The 19752-nt window shown below is 44.4% G+C and overlaps 1 protein-coding gene across 3 annotated transcripts; it reads left to right on the top strand.

Moving 5' to 3' along the window:
- Nucleotides 1-3076: 3076 nt before the first annotated feature.
- On the top strand, nt 3077-11285 carry PRSS23 (serine protease 23). 3 transcript variants are annotated; one of them, XM_085065422.1, is made up of 2 exons: nt 3077-3236; nt 8106-11285. In XM_085065422.1, exon 2 carries the CDS (start codon nt 8119-8121, stop codon nt 9235-9237), a length of 1119 nt encoding a protein of 372 aa, XP_084921548.1. In that variant the 5' UTR covers nt 3077-3236; nt 8106-8118; the 3' UTR covers nt 9238-11285. The 3 variants fall into 3 exon arrangements, with proteins under 3 accessions (XP_084921548.1, XP_084921558.1, XP_084921566.1); XM_085065432.1 differs by lacking the exon at nt 3077-3236 and adding an exon at nt 3534-3665; XM_085065440.1 differs by lacking the exon at nt 3077-3236 and adding an exon at nt 4117-5254.
- Nucleotides 11286-19752: the final 8467 nt, after the last annotated feature.

Raw genomic sequence — 19752 nt, 5'->3', positions numbered from 1 at the left:
TAAATTGGCCTCTGAGATGGCTCCTTAAGACCTGCAAAAGGAGCCTAGAGTGGTCATGACTAGCTTTTAGTTGTCTTTATTCAGCAGCAGAATCCCCTCCAAGGCTAGAGTCCTCCTCCATGCTGCTCCAGTGTCACTCTTGCTGATGACAGGATTTTTGCCACACAGGAAGGATATTGCATACATTCAGCTGTCAGTTTTCCCACTTGGCAATCTTTTCCATAAACTAAACAACTCAGATTCCCAGTCCTCCCCTTCCTTTCACAGCTGTCAGTAAAAGCATTTTGCTTCTGGGAACTAGGAATAATTATCTCCCCACCACCCTTACATCCACGGCCTTGAAGAACCTGAGGAAGACTTCCTTCTCTCCTAGTGGTATCATCTTGTGGTGCAGCATATCTGAGGTGAATGTCTGGCCTTCCCCTTCCCATCAGCACAGCACCCACTCATGGGAGAGTCACCACTGTCATTATCATCATAACATTTCATTCAGATAGGATATGCTTTCACTCTTGTTGCACAGATTTGGGAACTGTGGCACCAAAGCCTTCCTGAAATCCTGAACTGAAGTAGGGCCAGAGATAAGGCAAGGACTTGCTTCTCCAAAGTCTCAGTCTGCATCACTCTTGCCTTCAAAACAGACTGTTTTTAAAGGGATAGAGAGTGTCCTCACCTTTAACTTTCTCCAATGGTGAAAAAGGCTCTTTAGGAAACATCAGTGAGCAGGGGTCTGTGTCCCAGGGAAGGTAGAGGGAGCTGGCTGGAGAGCTGCCATTGCAGTGGGGAACTCCAAGGACTTTTCTTCTGCATTGCATCAGCAGTGAGCAATAGGGAGACTCATTTGAGCCAACTGTGGGTTGTCATTCTTCCTTCCAGACTCAGTGGCCTCTGAAATCACTTCATTGTCTGCAGAGGAATCTGGCACAGGCCCATAATGCCAGGTTACTTCACTTCCCTGCAGAATAAAAGATTTCTTCAACCATGAGAAATTATCTCCTGACAGTGCCATTCATTAGGGCTCCCACCTGTAGACTGTTTCATTTTCAGCTTACTCACAGGGTGCTGAAAAGTCAGCGTGTGTGTTATCACTTGACAATATAGTACAGCTAATACCTCTTCACCCTTATGTACTTTGTCACTTACTGCTCTTTGCCTCAACAATGGCTCACAGTAACATTCAGATCCTGGACTTCACTCTCTTTTAAAAAAACTTTTGCAGCCCAGTTTCACCAGAGCTCTTGTTTCTTAAGAGTTATACACATAGGGGGGAAAAAACCTACATTTGGTATTTTTTTTTCCCCTCTTTTGAATTAGAAAGTTAAAACATCAGATTTTGTCAACAGATGCTTGATAGAACTGGACAGTAGTTCATTATTTCTTAAGGCAGACATGAAGACAGGCCAGACAAACTGTCCTTTCTGAGCTTATGGTTTAGTGTATACACTAAAAATAATAAAAATCAAAAGTTTTTATGACAACAAAATGTCTCATAACTAAATTTCAAACTAAATATTCTTCTTCACTCCTTTTGTCATAAAAGTTTTGCCCAACACTTTCTTTAAGGCTTCATTCTCAAGAGGGGGCCTGTAGACGACAAGCCTTGTGGTTCTTATTCATTTACATAGAGACACACTTCATGGAATCACACCATCATAGAATGGTTTGGGTTGGAAGTGATCTCTAAGTTCTATTTCGAATTGCCCAGAGTCTGATCAGGCAGGGATCTATGGTTAGTATGGCATTGCAGACAGAGCCTGACTTACCTGCTGCCTGCTGAAACTCTGCATATCTTCCTCACTGTTGCATGGTCATTCCCTCCTGTCCCAAGAGCAGCTGCACTGGTATCACCAGCCCTTCCCCAACACCAGTTGTGTTCTCTAACTGTGTTTCTGCTGGAGGTGTTTGTCCTCTACCAACAGGGACATCTTTCTCACACTGCAGTTCTCTTCTAATCATTCATAGTTGAGAAAGACTTATCTGAGTAGTTAATTTTTTAAATGCAGGATGTGTTTGTTTCATTCATTCGGTAAAACCTTCCCATAGACCCAAATAAGGATGGCACTAGGGCCAAGCAAATGCAAATTAGAAAAGTTACGTCTGAGAATGTAAGGTCCTGTCATATTTCAGCTCTTGACACGTCTGAGGCAGAGGTTTTGCTTTGCTTCAGGCTCTCCTCTTCCTCTGTAAGAGGAACAGCAGGGTGAAGAGGTCAGTAGAAGGCTGCAAATTAATTGATTCCTACGAAATTTATATTTCCTTTCTGGAATAATGGTGGTTAGCTGGGAATTTTGAAAAAACTTTATTTTTGTGGCTTTTTCTTGTGGACTTAAAACACTGCATGATTTTTGCCTTCTTGGCTCTGGGTTCCTCTTTTCTTGCCAGATATCATTATAAGGATTCAAGAAGGATGCGTAATTAAAACCCATGCGAACAATGTGTCGGACAATTAAATTTAAATGTCCGCTTGATGAGGCAACGTGGGTGACTGACCGCAGAGCTCCTGGAGCTGATGCCCTGCGGAGGCAGGAAGGACCCCGGGGGTTCACCCCACTCCTGGGGACCCTCTGAAAAGGGATCTGGAGACCAGACATTGGGGACAAAGAGCCTGTTGGCCTCGGGGCTGCGGAAATGCCACGGGCTGCACCCTGAAATCTCGCACCGGGACGGCAGTTTCTGAGCTGCCCGCAGTGCCAGAACACCGCGGATAAAAACAAGGACGGGGGGAAACCCCTATGTTTTTCCTCGGGCAATAAACGCAAACAGCAGTAAAAGAATAAAAAAAGGAGGTGATGCCGCACAGGGAGCACTGGGGCGGCAGCCCGCGGGGCAAGACAGCGCGGAGGGGAGCCCGGGGCTGGCCGGGGAGGGGCGGCGGCGCGGCGGGGCCCTGCGGGTGGTGATGCCGCCGGGAGAGCCGTGGGGCGGAGCGGGACCCAGCGGCGGGACCCAGCGGCGGGACCCAGCGGCGGGACCCAGCGGCGGGACCCAGCGGCGGGACCCAGCGGCGGGACCCAGCGGCGGGACCCAGCGGCGGATCCACCTGCGGGCGGTGCCGCCCCGCTCCGCCCCGCCCCGCCCCGCCCCGCTCGGAGCGCGCCGCCGAGGGCCGGCGCCCGGCGGGAGGGAGGGGAGGCGCTGCCGAGCCCCGCGGAGGCGGCGGGAGAGATGGGACCGGCACCGGCCCCGCCACCTGCCTGAGCCGCTCCCGGAGCCGCCGCCGCCGCTGCGGGGAGCCGGTAGGTAGCTCCCGGGTCCCGCCGGCCGGGAGAGCGCCGCGGGCTGCGGGTCGCCCAGGGGGGACAAAGGGTCGGCGGGAGGTTGGCGAGCGCCGGGCTGCCCCGGGCCGGTGCTTCACCTGCCGAGGGTGCCCTGCCGTGCGGTGCACGGGCGGCGGGAGCCGCTGTCCTGGCCGGGGGCGAGCGCTCCCTCCGCGCAGGGCTTAATGTTTAACCCGCTCGATCCTCCGGAGCGCCCCGAGCGCCGCCTCCCCGGCCGCGCCGGCCACAAAAGGGCGAACGCGGCTGCTCGCCGCCGTCCCGCTGCCGGTCTGCCGCTGCGGCGGCCGGCGCCGCTGCCGGTGACCAGCTCTGGAAGGGCGGCGGGTGAGGGAACAGCTGAGATAAAATTCGCCTTTGCTGCTTTTTGCGCTTGGGAGGCGTCTGAAGGTAGCGCTCCGCTGCGGTCCCGTACTTGGATTCATCACTGTGTCTGAGAACATCATTATTTTTGGGGTGGTTTTTAAATACGTGACGCGAGCTCTTCAGTGAAGCGGCTGCTGGAGCCTGGGGCGATTGTTTTTTGCTTCCTGCCCCGGGCGAGGTGTGAGGGGTTGGTAAGGTCCCACCGGCACCCAGCCTGTGCAGCTGCCCCGTCACTCAGGTGGTTTGGAAACCCTGGGGATGCAGGTCCTTCCTACAGCTTACCCCGTTATTCAAACTGCATTATTGTAATGCAGTTTGCTCTTGTACCCTGATACCGAAGCTGCTTGACATGCAGGGAAAGAGAAAGAAGAAAAAAAGGAGGGTGAAAGGAGGCAGTCCTAGGAATTGGACAAAATGGAAACACATACTGTGCTCCCTTTTCTCTGTGTGTGCATGTCACTGACACACGTGCCAAAATAGCCTCTGTGCCCGGTGTGTATGTTAATAGACACACCTTTGGCCTGCCAGTATCAAAGTTAGTTGCAGGTTTTCCAACAGCCCTCGGCTGAGCAGGTAAGGCAGTGTAACCCTCACACCACCCTTGGCATCTCTGGCAGGCTAATAGAGTTGTTAGATTTTAATGGCAGTAAGGCTTCTGTAGTTATTAAAGTGCAACTCCATTATTTTTGCTGTGTTTTAACAAGTTCTGTGACCACGAGAAGCAGCAGAGGTATTTTGGCACGGCACTGACAGTGATTTAGTTCTCCTTTATAATTTGGTTTGAGGCAGGTTTTTCTCTCTCGCTGCCTTGGTTTTCTCTCTTCAGTTTTTGTGCTATGTTAATCTTTCTGGCTTCCAGCGCTGTGGAAAAACTTTCTTCATTTCAAAATGTAATGGAGACTGTTTGGTTCATGGACTGTCTTGCTAGATGATCCAAGATTTATTGTTATTTAGCCATCAGTTACAAGAACCACCCCTGAAGTAGTGAACTCTTGCCGAAAAGTTACTTGGTTATTAGAAAATCATTCGTGTCTGTCCTGAACAAGGCAGTTTTCTTTCAGCAGCATCTATCTTGGGGCATGAATGCCCATAGCAAGCAGGAAAATGTCTGTAAAGTATTTTAGCGGCGTGGGGAGCCCCGGGGTAGCTGTCACTGTTTCCATTCTCTAAACGATTTTAATGCCATTAGTGAGTGTGATTATGTACAAACCGCTTCTAGGGGGTTCCTAGGCTGTATGTCAGAGCTGGGCTTTGTGCTGAGTCAAAGGGTGGATTGAGTTTATGACACAGTTTAAATAGAAACAGAAGAGCAGAGCTACAGTAGAGCAGCACGTCATAATTCATTCAGTATTACTCTGATAGCCGTGCAGGGAAGTGCTCATTCCTACCAGTTTGCTCGATTTGAGAACACCTCTCAGGGTCACCCAGGAGTAAGTAGCTGAGGACAGAGAGTTTTAACCCTGGGGTTTTTTTCAGCTTTTTTGTTTTGTTTCAAATGAAAAGGAAAAGAGAAAGTAAAAGGAAAGAAGACCCTTACTGGAAAGTCTCTGTTTAAATGTAGACTGCCTTTTCAATTCCTTCATTTTCGAGAGGAAGGATCTACACAGAAAGAGGTACTATGCACTAATTTGCATCCTGTTATAACTAAGACATATTTATTCTATTTATTGCTGCCCAGATCTGATTTAGTACCAGCTATGTCTCCAGATGGGATATAACTATGAAGACTTTGGTTAATGCCTAGGTTTGTGAGCACTGTTTAGCTTCTACAGTCAGATATAAACTCACCACTGTATTTATTGTTAGTTTTTAAATAACATTTTAAATAATAGAAAAGTTCTGTAACTGATGAAAAAGCTTTTTTAACCCCTAGAGCTGCAATGTGATCACAGCACAGAAGCAGCAGGGGAGGGGGGTGGGAAAGCTTGCTCACAGATGTAAAGTGGAGTAAGTACCGATTTACACAGCACAGCACAGGCACAAATACCATCTTGTGAAGCCTTTTTTTCTGGGACCAGCTCGAGTCCCATCTCCTATCTTGTTCTCTTCATAGGGCGGCTGCCCTCTGCTGTCTAAAGCTGCCTTTCCAGTGCTGGCGGTGCTGTGGCGGTGATGGTGAGGAGATAAGGGAGAGCAGGTTGCAGGGCGAGGCAGGCTCTCTTCTCAGCCCAGATGATAATCTCGGAGGAAGCAGAGGAGCTTTTGGGCACACAATCCCTTCATCGGGTCGCTGTGTTTACAGGCACGAGCGAATCTGGCTGCTAGTGCAAATAACAACTGACAAGATATTTGTAATTTTCCCTTGCCAGCTAAATAAATAAATAAACCAGCCAAAGGCCAGCAGAGGCTCAGTTAGCATGAATGGCTTTTAGCTCCAAGAAGTGGCATGAGTGGTGCAATTTAGAGACATTCCATCTGTCAAGAAAGCTGAGGACAGTGAGGGCAAACTGCATCGAAATATGTGCTCTTAATGATGGGATCGGCTACCTGATGCACAGGCTAACTGTGATTTTTTCTTCTCTCAGCTTCTAACTGTGAAATCAGTAAACACTGCTGCACACTGACACAAGTAGGACAGTTAACAGCTGACTGATGCCAGTGTGTATTGTCTTTGTGGGGATGCAGTGTTATCATTTGTCTGTGATACCTTCTCTTTTTCTGTCTTCCTAATCACTGTTCTACAACAATGTATTTGATAAAACAGCAGGTGTTCCCTGGGCCATCCTTATACTAATGTGAAACTCTCTTATGTCATAGCTTGCAAAATGCAGCCACGTCCAATATTAAAACTTGATGTGGAAGGAGTTGGAGGAGCTGGTGATTTTCCTTGAATATGAAGTATTTTTTGATTTTGGCACATGTAAAATGACGCAATTCTGATTAATGTTTAAAATGGCATGTATTTGCCAGCATGAGTCATCTGTTAAGTATAAAGCATCACATTTGATAGAGCCTAACCTAGAAAAAAAGCATGTTCCTTTAAAGACGTCCTGTTTGTTAATGAAAAAAATACCAACAGAATGTGTGGTCACTTCTGGAAGAGTCAGTACCTGCCTTTGTGTGTATCAGTAGCATCAGTTCTGTTCATCTGTGTCTGTTTTTTGGACTTAAAGTCTTTTGATACCCTGCATGAGTCAATAGATATTTTAAACGTTTTGTGCTTTAATGATAGCCTCCATTCCCTAAGAGAATGGTACCAAAAATCTAAGGATCTAGACCGAATATTTGAGTTGAACACCACCAGACTTCAGCAGCCTGTGGCTTTCATAGTCTTTTTTGGTGCAATTTAGGGATGGAGTATTCCTACAAAATGCATTGGAGAGAAGGATTTTTCTTTTTTATTCTTAGATAGCTGTGGTCATTTCCTGTGTGATTTGCTTTGGTTTACTTGTTTGAGGCATTTCAGGAATGATCCTGCAGTTGTGATCAGTGTAACCTCAGCAGGGTTTTAAATATGTGTAAGCTCAACATAATTGTGAACTTTTGTTTGAATAATCTTTGTGTGAGGGAGATCCTGCCTGCCTTCTTGCCCAGGGCACAGTGCCTCCTGCAGCGATTCAGCTGTATGGCTAATTTTCAGATAAACTGAAGTTACACATTTTTTTGACACAGTACTAGTGCACGCTGTTCTCTGCAGTCTCAGGCACTCTGCCTGCGGTTCATAAACACATTTACAGCCGCATTTGCCTCCCTGTGCTCAGAGGGGGTTGGTTTGCATTTCTAATTAATTGAGTTTATAAAGCAATAAGCCAGTGTGTTAACTGAAAATTCCCTCAAGAATTGTAATCTTCCTTCATTAGCTGCCTGTGTGTAATCATATCACCCTTTCTCATGTAAGCCTCGGGGAGAGCCAGTGCCACGTGGAGCAGAACCTTTGTCTGGAGTGAGTTGCAGGGGGAAGTGAGTCTCCCCTGTGGTTATGTTCTGCAACCCCAGCCCCTGTCAGGTCACTCCTTTTGTCCCCCCACCCCATCCCTGCCATCAGCCTGATGTCTCTGGCTGAGACAGCAAATGGTGTGAAGAGATTTAAGGACGTCTTTCAGCAGAGTCAAAGAGTAGGGAGGAGCTTTCAGAAAATGTTCTAATCTAGCTGAAGACAGACACATCTACTCTTTGCAGGAGGTCTGGTTTCTGAATGAAGGGATTTAAACAGAATCTGAATTTTCTCTAAACCATGTGAAGACTGTACCTTCCCTCTGATGTCAGCTGGGAGTTGGTGGCTCAGTGCACCTGAGGGTTAAATGCCCCATATTTCAGTGTTAACCTGGGACAGTTGTTCCAAGACACAGGCTAAGGCATTAGTTTGACACTTAGAAATCTGAGCTACTTAATGTAAGTTAACTCCATTCAAATCGCTTGACCCTCATTACATTTATACTTGGTTAGCAAGCCATTACTTAGGAAGGTAGGATAATCTTGCAACATGTTTGGGTGAGTAACTGTACTTGCTTTTGCTTTCCACAGACCAGCATTCAGAATGGCAGCCTTGTCCACTTTAATCCTCCTTTTGTGTGCTGCTAAAGATGTGATGCCTTCCAGTCCTCACTGGAAGCCAACTTGGCCGTCTTACAGAGTTCCTGTTATCCTGCCGCAGTCTACCCTGAACTTGGACAAGCCGCAGTTTGATGCTGAAGCCAGACTGGAGGTGGTATCTCCGTGTGGCCCAGCATGCCACAAAAGCTCTCCACTGCCAACTTATGAAGAAGTGAAGAACTACCTGTCCTATGAAACCTTGTACGCTAACGGCAGCCTCACTGAAACTGAAGTGGGCATATATATTCTGAGCAACAGCGGTGATGGCTCTCGAGGCAGATCTCGAACTAAGAGGCAGATCTATGGCTATGACAGCAGGTTTAGCATTTTTGGGAAAGACTTCCTGTTGAATTACCCATTCTCCACATCGGTGAAGCTCTCCACAGGTTGCACAGGGACGTTGGTGGCTGAGAAGCACGTTCTTACTGCCGCTCATTGTATCCATGATGGAAAGAGTTATGTCAAAGGAGCTCAGAAACTGCGGGTGGGGTTCCTAAAGCCCAAACACAAAGATGGCAGCAAAGGGTCCAATATCACCAACTCGGCAATGCCTGAGAAAATGAAATTCCAGTGGATCCGAGTGAAACGGACGCATGTCCCCAAAGGATGGATCAAAGGCAATGCCAATGACATTGGCATGGATTATGACTATGCCCTGCTGGAGCTGAAGAAGCCACATAAAAGAAAGTTTATGAAGATAGGTGTGAGCCCACCAGCAAGACACTTGCCTGGAGGGAGGATTCACTTCTCCGGCTACGACAACGATCGTCCGGGAAACCTGGTTTACCGTTTCTGTGACGTCAAAGATGAAACCTACGACCTGCTGTACCAGCAGTGCGATGCCCAGCCGGGTGCCAGTGGATCTGGGGTGTATGTGAGGATGTGGAAGAGGCAGAATCAAAAATGGGAGCGTAAAATTATTGGTATATTTTCAGGCCATCAGTGGGTGGACATGAATGGCACCCCACAGGATTTCAATGTAGCTGTTCGCATTACACCCCTCAAATACGCTCAGATCTGTTACTGGATCAAAGGCAACTACCTTGACTGCAGGGAAGGATAAAGACAATGAAACTCCTTGAAAGCACTTAATGACTGGTTTTAGTTACTCATCTGAGGAAAGGCTAGACTTGTGCTGCAGATGCATGTGATCATGTAACATTGGGAGGTGATATGTAGCTTTTCAAGCCAGCTACCTTGTTCTTGGGACAGGGACTGTGTGGTGCTATCATTACAGCCTGAAACTGGGGAGAAAGGAACGTCTGCTGGGTGGGGAAGGAGCAGGTGGACTTGCTGAATTCGCAGCTGAGCAACTGAAGATTAATTAGGGGCGGATCAGTAAACAGTATGAAAACAGAACCGTCTCCAAAGAATCTTGTAAAAGGGACGCTGTTGACTATCTCATGCCTACAATGTTTGTTTTAATAAATCCTAGGATTAGTAGAAATGCTTTGATCTGAACTTTTAAAAGAAAATATTTCTATGCTGTTGGGGGCTGAAGAGGGGCATTTAATGGTGTTTGCAACCCAAACATTACAGCTTTGTGTTCCTGCATGAGAAAAGGGAGTGTGAAAAGGGCAAAGCATGCGCCGTGGGAGATGAATGCCACACAAATAGCGTGAAGGGTAAATAACCACATAACACTTCTAACTTCCTTTCAGCCTGAGTGATTTGAGACTTTAGTAGTAATGTAGTTAAGAAAAATGCTTTTTGAGCAAACAGACCTTGATGTTGCAAGGCTTTGACTGTGAAGATGATGTTGGTCATATGATCAGTGCCATTACATCCTGCTTTGGGAAACACAAATTGCACATGGGATTAAATCTTTATAGGAGCTGGGACCTATGAAGGAGCAGAATCCCTATGAATATACTAGAAAGCATGTGGGGAAAGAGGCTTTTCTGTTTATGATCTACTTAGGTCTTTTAAGGAAAATCTCATGTCAGCAACTCAGATTTTCAGAGGGGAAGCCTTTCAGTGGTCTTGCTATCTGTCTGAATTGCTGCCTGCAAAGCAGGTAAAGGAGAGAGCAGGACAAAGGTTCTACCAAGTTTCCCCCTCTATTTGTTGCAGTTCCTTGCTGTTCTACCTAATAAGACACCCTGTAGAGGGACCCTAGACTTAAAAGGGTCTCTCAGCCATATCCCTTTGACAGTGTAATTGGGGCATCTTGACTAATGTTTGTTGTGTTTTTGGAATAGGAATCCTCCTCCCCATTTGTAACTTTGAGTTACAAATAATTCTTGGCAAATGCACAGTTCAGTAATTCTGTAGCTGGGATAGAACCACATTATAGGATGCAGCCTGAGTTTGCTGTGAATTGATCCTCTGCTGTCTCTTACAGATAACAGTGACTTATATTTTAACTGTGGAAGAATTAGAGTTTAAAACAAGAACTGTCTTTTTTAGGTAAAAACAGTGCAGCCGAATACTGTAGTTCAGCAGACAGCATTGGGAAGTCAACATGGTCTTTACAAACAGCCTTTCTCAGATGGATTGTGCCACTGTATTTCAGTAGCATGGTTAATTACATGCTGCCATGCCAAGATTATTTTTTTAAGTAGGAGGATAGACACTGGCTCCAGTTCCAGTTTCTCTTCCATCCATCTCTCACTGTCTCCTGAAGCTTCCCAAGTTGCCCGTGGTGCTTGGTGTTGTGGGGCAAATGCAAAGCCCTGGTGAGAAATATCAAAGCTGGGAAGGAATGAGTCTAAGCAGAACTTTCCTATGCTATACAAATACAAGGAAAATGTTAATTCAGCTAAGCCTTTTTTACACTCTACTAATTACTACGGCATTTGTAAACATATGCCTGATGGTGCTTTATCTTTGTGGTGGCTTTGGCTCTAGTTCTGACAAACATTTTTGCTGGAGCTGCCTATGATTATTATTTTTATAGAAGCAGTGTACAAAAATGTGGACTCTCATGGGGGTTTTTGGTGCACTCAGATACAAGCAATTACTAATGCTTTGAAATATGAATAATCACCATATGTATCTGATGGTCTTTTTCTGATGTTTTATTTTAATTTCCTTTACTCTATGGCTGTTATCTGGAGCACTTTTGTTTGAATGTATCACAGTGAATAAAGAAAAGTTATGGAATTTCAATGCAGACGTTCTTGCATTTGTGCTATATTGGGTTGCACTTTCAATATTGTTTCAGCTACTTATTTGTAAAAACATTCAGATACAGATTTATTAAAATCCTTGTTGCTGTTTATTTTCCTTTAATTTTCTTCTGCTCCCACCTGTTGGAAGTTTTTTGTTTGGTTTAATTTTTTTTGTTTTTTTCAGTAGGCTTAATTACTTTGTGCATTTGGATGCTGATAGTCAATCTTAGTTTTTGTGTGACTCTTGCCGTTCCAAAGCCAGTCATGAGCTCTGATTAGCTAGAGCTGAAAATAACTTATTAGACTGAAAAGCCACATTGTTTTAATGACCTTTAGGGTAAATAAACTATGAAGAAATGTGAACCAGTCAGTGTAAGGTCATAATTGAGGTCGGTCCATCTTCTTTTTCTTTTAGTTGATGCAGTATGGAAAAAGTTCCTTTGAGGCCAACAGTGAGACACGCAGTTTTTAGAGAAACACTGGATGCGGAAAGTTTTTCATTTTGAAATTGCTGTCTGTACAACTTTCCTGACCTCTCAGTGTGCACACTGCGTCATGTGGGCTTGAGAACATCAGTCCTGATTTATTGGATGTATTTCCCATCCACTGGTCCTGTGTCCTCAACTGCTTTGTCAGAGTGTAGGCTAAGAACTTTTCATAAACTCACAGAACCATTTAGGATGGAAAAGATCTTTAAGATCATCAAGGTCAACTGTAAACCTAACAGTGCCAGGTCCACCACTAAGTGGTGTCCCTAAGTGCCACATTTACATGTCTTTTAAAAACCTCAAGGGATGGTGACTCCACTGCTTCCTTGGGCAGCCTGTTCCAGTGCTTCACAACAATTTTGGTGGAGAATTTTTTCCTAATTTCTATCTAAATGGCTGCTGCCACAACTTGAGGCCATTTCCTTTAGAGTAATGTGAGCAAGTGGGTTTTTTTGGTTTTTTGGGGTTTTTTTTCCCCTAAGAATGTATGCAGCAAGTGTAATCAGGAGTGGGAGAGTCTCTTCCCACTGTACACCCTGTGCAAACATTCCAGATTGTTTTGGAAAGAAAAGGAAATCTCAGATAAGGTGGTGCTGAAGTTCAGCACTGTTACACCTGCGCCCACCAGAGTTGGTGGTAATTTTGCCAGTGTAGTCATTTGCAGCAAGGTTGGGCATGCTAAGCAGGTTTGGAAATTGCATCCTGAGCATATTTGCTTTGATGCTGCAAAGAGGGTTCTTTTAAAACCAGAGCTATAAACTGTGAGAAAGATAGCCATGCAGCTGAAATAAGGCTCCTCAAGAAAACACAAGTAACTAAATTATATGCAGGCATGGCACTTGAAATGTCATTGTCCAGCTGATGTCTGCCAATGACCTGCAGAAATGAATGAAGTGCCTCATTATTCTTGTGTTTGAAGGCAAGAAAGTAGATGGGTATAGAGGGACTGTTTTGACTGTGATTGGAAAGGATTAAAATCTGCTCCTGCATCTGTAAGAGGCTGACATGTGAAAAACTTTGCTTCATTTGCTATAAATCTCTTGGAGAACAGGGCTGGAGATGGAAAGTGAGGTCTCAAGAAAACACAGACCCTGCCAATCTCTTCCCCAGCACACACTGAACTTAGCCTACTGAAGACTGCAGAATATCATCAAGTTTCCTTCTCAGAGGAGAAGTATTTTCCTTGCATCTGTAATTGTTTTGCAGCTGAATTCCCAGGCCTGCCTGTTTAGAGGGCAGCCCTCGCCTTAAAGTTGCACACTGAACCCCAAGCAAGTATAATACATGCTTGAAATTCTTTTCCGTGTTTCCACTTAATCTGCCATTTGTTAGCAGGTTTTGGTAGCGTGCCAACGCAATATGCACAGGCCTTGAGAAGAGAAGCTTTCAATGAGTGCATAAAGTATGTTGGGTGGGTAAAAACTTCGTTGCTTTTCTGGAGAAAAAAGGAAGCGAGGACAGAGAAGAGCAGCGGAGAGTGAAAGGGCACACAGAAGGAGGACTCCTAGCAGATCAGTTTCGTGGATGTGCATGTGTGCAGGATTTTTATAAATAATACCATTAGTTTCTATTCCTACTTCTATCAGGTGAAGAAAAACCCAGGAGCTGAAGTAAATGAAGTTTATTCAAATGAGCTCGCTAATGTGCCAGTTTTGAAGCCAGTGTGCAGCACAGATGAGAAGTTTAGGCTGTGACTTTTCTAATAGATACACAAGAGAAGAGTGACAGTGCCCATAAGCATTAGGAACCTGATCTCCTCCTCCCAGAAGATGTTTTTTTCCTGTCTTACATGGTGACTATTAGGTTGCACGTGCTTTGTACCTGCTGGCAAAGGTAGTGTAGGGTTTTATAGGTAAATGATTATACTAGGGAAGAGAAACACCTTAACATGCTCCAGACACTGTTATCAATACTGATTATTCCCAGGATAAAATTATCAGTGGTGTTTTGGGTGTGGATTGATTTTTAACTAAATGGGCATCAGTTGAGTCATGAAGCAGGATTATACTGTTTTTTTAATCTAAAGATCTCAAACTAATTAAGTGCTTGTGGCTCAAGGGTGGATGGTGAATGCTCATCTGCAAACTTTTTATGGACAATGTTTATTTCTTTTTAAAACCAATTCCATTAAAAAAAAATTGTGCATAAGCAGAGATCTACAAGAAGTTAAGCACTTCTATTAGTTCACCAGGCAAATTATCATGATATAAAATACTCCATTTAAATAGCACATGTAATATGTAATAACTGAGACATTTGTTAATGACAGTTGCTTGTTTGCACTCCTTTCAGTTTTGGAAATCACCATTTATACTGATTTGGTGAGCAGAGAGTATTTTTCTAGCAAGCCCGACCAACTCCAATACAAAAAACATGTACAAGAAACACTGACTTGTGATAAGAGTATGAAGATTGTTAGTTTGTATTGGAGTGACAGCAGTAATAAGGTATAATAATTCTTTTCAGCTTATCCTAAACAACTTCTTATAACAGGTTCATGCCACATAATCATAGATTTGGAGGTTGCATACATGAAGAAGTTAATTTAATTATTATTTAGGTCCTGGCTGACATAAAGTTGAACATGAGCCAGCAGTGCCCTGGCAGCTAGGAGGACCAAATGTGTCCTGGGAGCATCAGGCACTGGGCAAATGTGTCCTGGGAGCATCAGCATTGCCAGCAGGCAAGGGAGAGGATCGTCCTGCTCTGCTCTGGGTCAGCCTCACCTCCAGTGCTGGGGGCAGCTTTGGGTGCCACAATAGAATAAACACATTTAACTATTGGAGAGTGTCCAAAGGAGGGCAACAAGGATGTTGAAGGCCCTTAAGGGGAAGCCATATGAGGAGTGGCTGAGGTCACTTGGTCTGTCCAGCCAGGAGGAGACTGAGGGGAGAGCTCATTGCTGTTACAGCTTCCTTCTAAGGGTGAAGAGGAGGGGCAGGCACTGATCTCTTCTCTGTCATGACCAGTGACAGTACCAGAGGGAATGGCCTGAAGTTGTATCAGGAGAGGTTTAGATTGTATATCAGGAAAAGGTTCTGCACCCTGAGGGTGGTTGGGCACTGGAACAGCTCCCCAGGGCAGTGGTCACAGCACCAAGCCTGACAGAGTTCAAGAAGCATTTGGACAATGCTTTCAGGTACATGGTGTGACTCTTGGGGATGTGCTGTGCATGGCCAGGAGTTAGACTTGATGATCCTGATGGATCCCTTCCAAATCAGCATATTCTATGATTCTGTGAATTTTTTGCATCCCTTTACCTTTGAAGCCAGATGTATTTACTGCTATGGACAGGTCAGAAGAGTAGAAAAACATTCACATTTGCAAAATTTTGATAAAGGCTTGTCTAACATAAAGTCCAGCTTCTTAGTTGAAGTTGAGGAAAGGCAAAGTGAATTGGAATTGTTCAGCCTGGAAAAGAGAAGGCTTTGGTGTGATCTTTTTGTGGCCTTCCAGTATCTGAAGGGAGCCTACAGGAAAGGTGGAGAAAGAATACAAGACCATGTAGTTATAGGTTTATATGGGGTAGTTTAAATAGGTAGCTAGAAAATTGTTTCTTTTAGCTGTTTTCCCAGATTTTCAATCCTTTTTCTGTTCCTGCCCATCCTTGGAAAATAAATTGCCCATGATGGAAAAGAGAGCAGGTCCTTAAAAACTAGGGGATCAGGTGCACTTAAGAAAGCCTATTCAGCTGGCATGTTTGTGCTTTCCTGCTGCAAAGAGGGAGCCCACCCAACAGCTTGGCTTTTCTGACTTTTCTGGGGCAGGCAGGTCTCACTTGCTTTGGTCTTGGCCAAAAATTTACACCTGGGTCATAGAACCCTTTCTAATAAAAACTCTTTTGAAATCAGGATGTTTCAAGGAAGCCTTTCAATGAATGGAAATTCATAGAAACCAAACCTATTTTTCTGATGAAGTTCCAGTCACACCCCACTTCAGGTAATTCTTCCTGCTGTGTTCTGGTCCCCATGGGAATGAGGATGACATCCCTGCTTGGAAGACGACATTATGTCTTATCAACAGCATTTAGCAAAATTCTCCTGTCCAAAAGTCATGTTTCCCCTGAATTAATTGCAGTTTTGCTGTCTCTGAATGGAGCATACAGGGTCTGGTTTCATTGTTGGTGGGGCAAGGAGGACCAGAGAAGAGCACCACTGCAGAGAAGGGTCAGAGAAGGCCATGGGACTGAAGCCCACAGAAACAGGTGGAGCCACAGGGGTTTTCTGGCCTCTGCCATCCCACAAAAGCTTCAGTCAGCAAAGAAGCGTGGGGTGGAAGAAAATGTCACACTGGGCTTCATCCTGCACCCACCAAATCTGCTATTGTGTTGGGTGGGAGCAGGATTTGTGTGCAAAGGGATCTGCCACTTGGCTTAAATGTCACCAGTCGTGTGGGAGCACTTCTCTCCAGGCAGCCCTTCTGAGGGATCATTGTGGGCAATGAAAGGGCAGGAAAGACTTTTCCAGAGAGTGTGGGTGGCAGAAAAGCAACCCTTCATGCTGGGAACACATCAGATGTGTGAAAAACTCTGAAATGTTTTTTCCCTGAAGTAAATAGCCAGACTGAGTGAGCTGTGCAGGTGGAAGGAGGACAACTCTGCTCAGCAGGACTCTTCCCCATACCCAGAGGTGGCTCTGGCAACAGCTGAGCAGGAGAGGGATTGCCACACTCTCACCTTTATGGATGAACTACTCAATAGCTGCCACCTGTCTCCTATTTAACAGGGAGAATAACAAAAATCAAGAGAATAACCTGAGAGAAGCTGAGATGTGTTAGGTCCACTGTACCAATTAAATAACTTTGCAAACAGGTACTCAGAAATACTCTTATTTTTTCTAAGTACCTGTGGCCACTGCTGTTGTTGCCAATGCTAAGAACCTTAACTGCATGGGCTGGACTCAAGCTTTTGGGTACTGTGGAGACATCTGCTTTAGAAATTCCCACTTCCCAGGCTTCACCATAAAAACAGACTTTCTGTCTCCTTGTTTTCACCAGACCTCATTCAGGAAACACAATCCCCTTTTAAGTACATGATCTTAAGCTTTGTCTAATGAAATGTCTTCAGGGTATTTCTCAGTAATCAGCTCCCTGAGTTCTTCCTGTGAGACATTCTGCTGCTCTTCCCAGCTTTGTGTCATCAGCAAATTTCATTAATGTGCTCCTGCTTCTTGTGCAAGTGTTGCGGGTGAATATACTTAGTTCAGACTGGCCGAGAGTGATGCTTGAGAAGCTGTGCATGTAGCCCCTCTCTACCCTGTCAGCACCTTTTGTCTCTGCTTCAGCCAGAAACTTTTGTTAATAATTCCCTAAATGGCACCATTTTAATTGCTTTGCTGAAATCCAGTTAGATGAGGTCCACCAAAACCAATTATTATAAATTAAATTATTGTTTGAACAATGCTAAGAATCTGAAATAAATTATGTGCAATATAGATGGCCTATTTCATCATGCTTGCTTTAATCTTTAATGTTCACAAGAAAGAAATCACAGCAACTAAGATTACAGTTTTGGAACATAGATTCAGTGTAATGCTATCAAAATAACTGGAGGTCATATGGGACAAAATTTCAAAATTATCTAGGTTTCAAGCCTAGGAAAAAGTTGTAAATATTCCTTTTTCTTAAACTCTAATCCAGAACATAGACACTGTAATGGTTCTCTTTCTTCATAGAGCTGATTGTTTTAAAAACCACACATAAAGCCTAAGGACACAAAAGGGATTTTTTTATTCCATTGATGCCTTATTTGCATTGTTACTAATCTGAGCAGACACAAGATCTTTAGCATCATTCTGATGATAAAACAGCTCATTCTTTTGATGTCAGATAAAACACAATTTCATATGATCATGAAGCCAAGAATCATAAAATCTGCTGTCATGATATCTTCCCCTACAGTTGAAAGGGCTGTGAGACATCTGGAAATGGAAGAACCTTTTCCTCTGCTTCCATAAAATAGTAGTGTTGCCTTCTTTTTCCTCTCAGTTTTGACTCCTGCAATCTGGAAAGATTACAAAAACAGCCTGTGAAGTCAGTTTATGGAAGGCTTTAGTAGAAATCCTCAGTTTGAGGTATGCAATATTTTGTTTATTTGAGTGGAAGAGCTGAATCAGGAATCAAAGCAAGGATTATCATCACCACTGTGTTACACAATCTTTTACTGTTTCAGAAGTATTGCTGATGAGAGGCTCACAGTTCCCTGCATCCCCACCTTGCCTCTGCCACAGCCTCAGAGGGTTCTCCAGCACACAGAGATGACCTGGCATGAGCCAGAGGCTGCCAGGATCCTTGTTAACCCCACAGCAGGGCAGTGGGAGCAGCCTGGGTCATCCTGGCTTCTTGGCACTGAGCTGGGATTTGTTTTTTCCATACCATCCCAGTGCAACAGCCAGAATCATGTACCCATCTGAAAAAATCCTGTTTGATCACTCTTGGGTTTGACTAAGGTACTTCGAGGGCAGACATTTGGTATCACTGCTCCCAAATTTCCATAATAATGCTTTCTCTTGTGATACAGTAAGAATTGCAGTTTAGGATTTATGTGCAGGGAGGCTTCTTGTTACACTGATACCAAGCATTGGCACCTTCACTTAGTCACTTGCTTTCAAGTGCATTATTTTTTCCAGGAATCCTGTTGCTGAGGCACAAACCACAGGAAACCATATGCCCAGCAGCACATGCTTCTGTGACAGCTCTGTAATTTGAAGGCAAAATGGGAACAGGCTGCAGGATTTAATGAACTGTTTCACACAATCCCTCTGAATTCACACATGTGATGGTTTCAGGTCTCACAATCTTTCACAGGAGACCAAGTACTATAGTTTTTGAGAAACATGGAAAATCACAGTTCGCAAATTCTGAGTTCTGCACATATTTTTGCTGCTTTGTGTATGATATGTGCCTGCCAAATATTCTCACCAAGGTATATTATTCTCACCATGCTATATTACAAGGCATGTCAAAGAGAAAGCATGGCTTGCTTTGATCTTGGGGGTTTTTGCAGGACTTGCCACTGCTCTTCATACACTATATGCAGTTTGTTTGGCTTTCAGTAAAAATGACAGGCAGAATTAATAGCAAGTCTAATATCTCATTGGGGGATGCATTCCAAAAATTTCTATCTACACAGTGAGTTTTTGAAAGCCTATATGGGATCCTTGTCAATAAAATTCTTCTGCTTCACTCAAAGAGGGACTTTTCATTAGTCTGGGAAAATGTTTTCCTCATTACAATGCCTTACTTTTATGAATCCAGAAGGATATTGAAGGTAACTGATAATTACTGAAGAATAAGCCTTTCACACTACTACAGGCCAAGTTTGCCTTTTGTTTCTTGAAAAAATCTTAAAAGAATATTCTTTGTGGCAAAGGATGAACTAAGTTATAATGCCCTGGAACACACTGGAGACAGCACATGGGAGAGTTTAATTAGGATTTATCGATATATGTGAACTTTGACTTAAAGCTGCATGGGCCAAGAAAATGCTCAAATTTCAGAACTTTGGAAGAGTTCAGAGATTGCAAACTTGGACTGTTCTACAGAGATCCATCTGGTACCCACAGTGTCAGCAGTACATGTGGAGCATGGTTTTATGCATACACAGACACTCCACCACTTGAGCAGAAGCTACATCACTAGATGGTTGGGCATTTTGAGGAGGGGCCAGCTGTGTGACCAGGAACAGGAGTTATCTTTGTCCCTATACTTCTCAGACACTTCCTGACAACAAAGGAATGGTAAAACTTAGGACTCTCAGATTCCAATCTCTACCCTAATGAACAGAAATTCCTCTGCATATTTTCTGCCAAGTTTTATCTTGTCTGCTGCACTCCTCATTCTTCCTCATCACTACCATCTGGTGCTGGAGAAATTCCACTTTGTGTTGTCTAAACTGGTTATCAGAGAGTTAATGAGTACCTGGATAATACAGAAGGGAGACATGCTCCATCGTTTCCACACATCCTGTTAGTCAGTGGG

Source organism: Lichenostomus cassidix, chromosome 1, assembly GCF_008360975.1.
Source record: "Lichenostomus cassidix isolate B80296 chromosome 1, HeHo_3.0, whole genome shotgun sequence".
NCBI lineage: Eukaryota > Metazoa > Chordata > Aves > Passeriformes > Meliphagidae > Lichenostomus > Lichenostomus cassidix.
Note: the sequence above shows the minus strand (reverse complement) of the source record. Positions and strands in the feature narration are given on the sequence as shown.

Coding starts and splice junctions, on each gene's coding strand:
- PRSS23 (XM_085065422.1), top strand. CDS start 8,119: ATGGCAGCCTTGTCCACTTTAATCCTCCTTTTGTGTGCTGCTAAAGAT.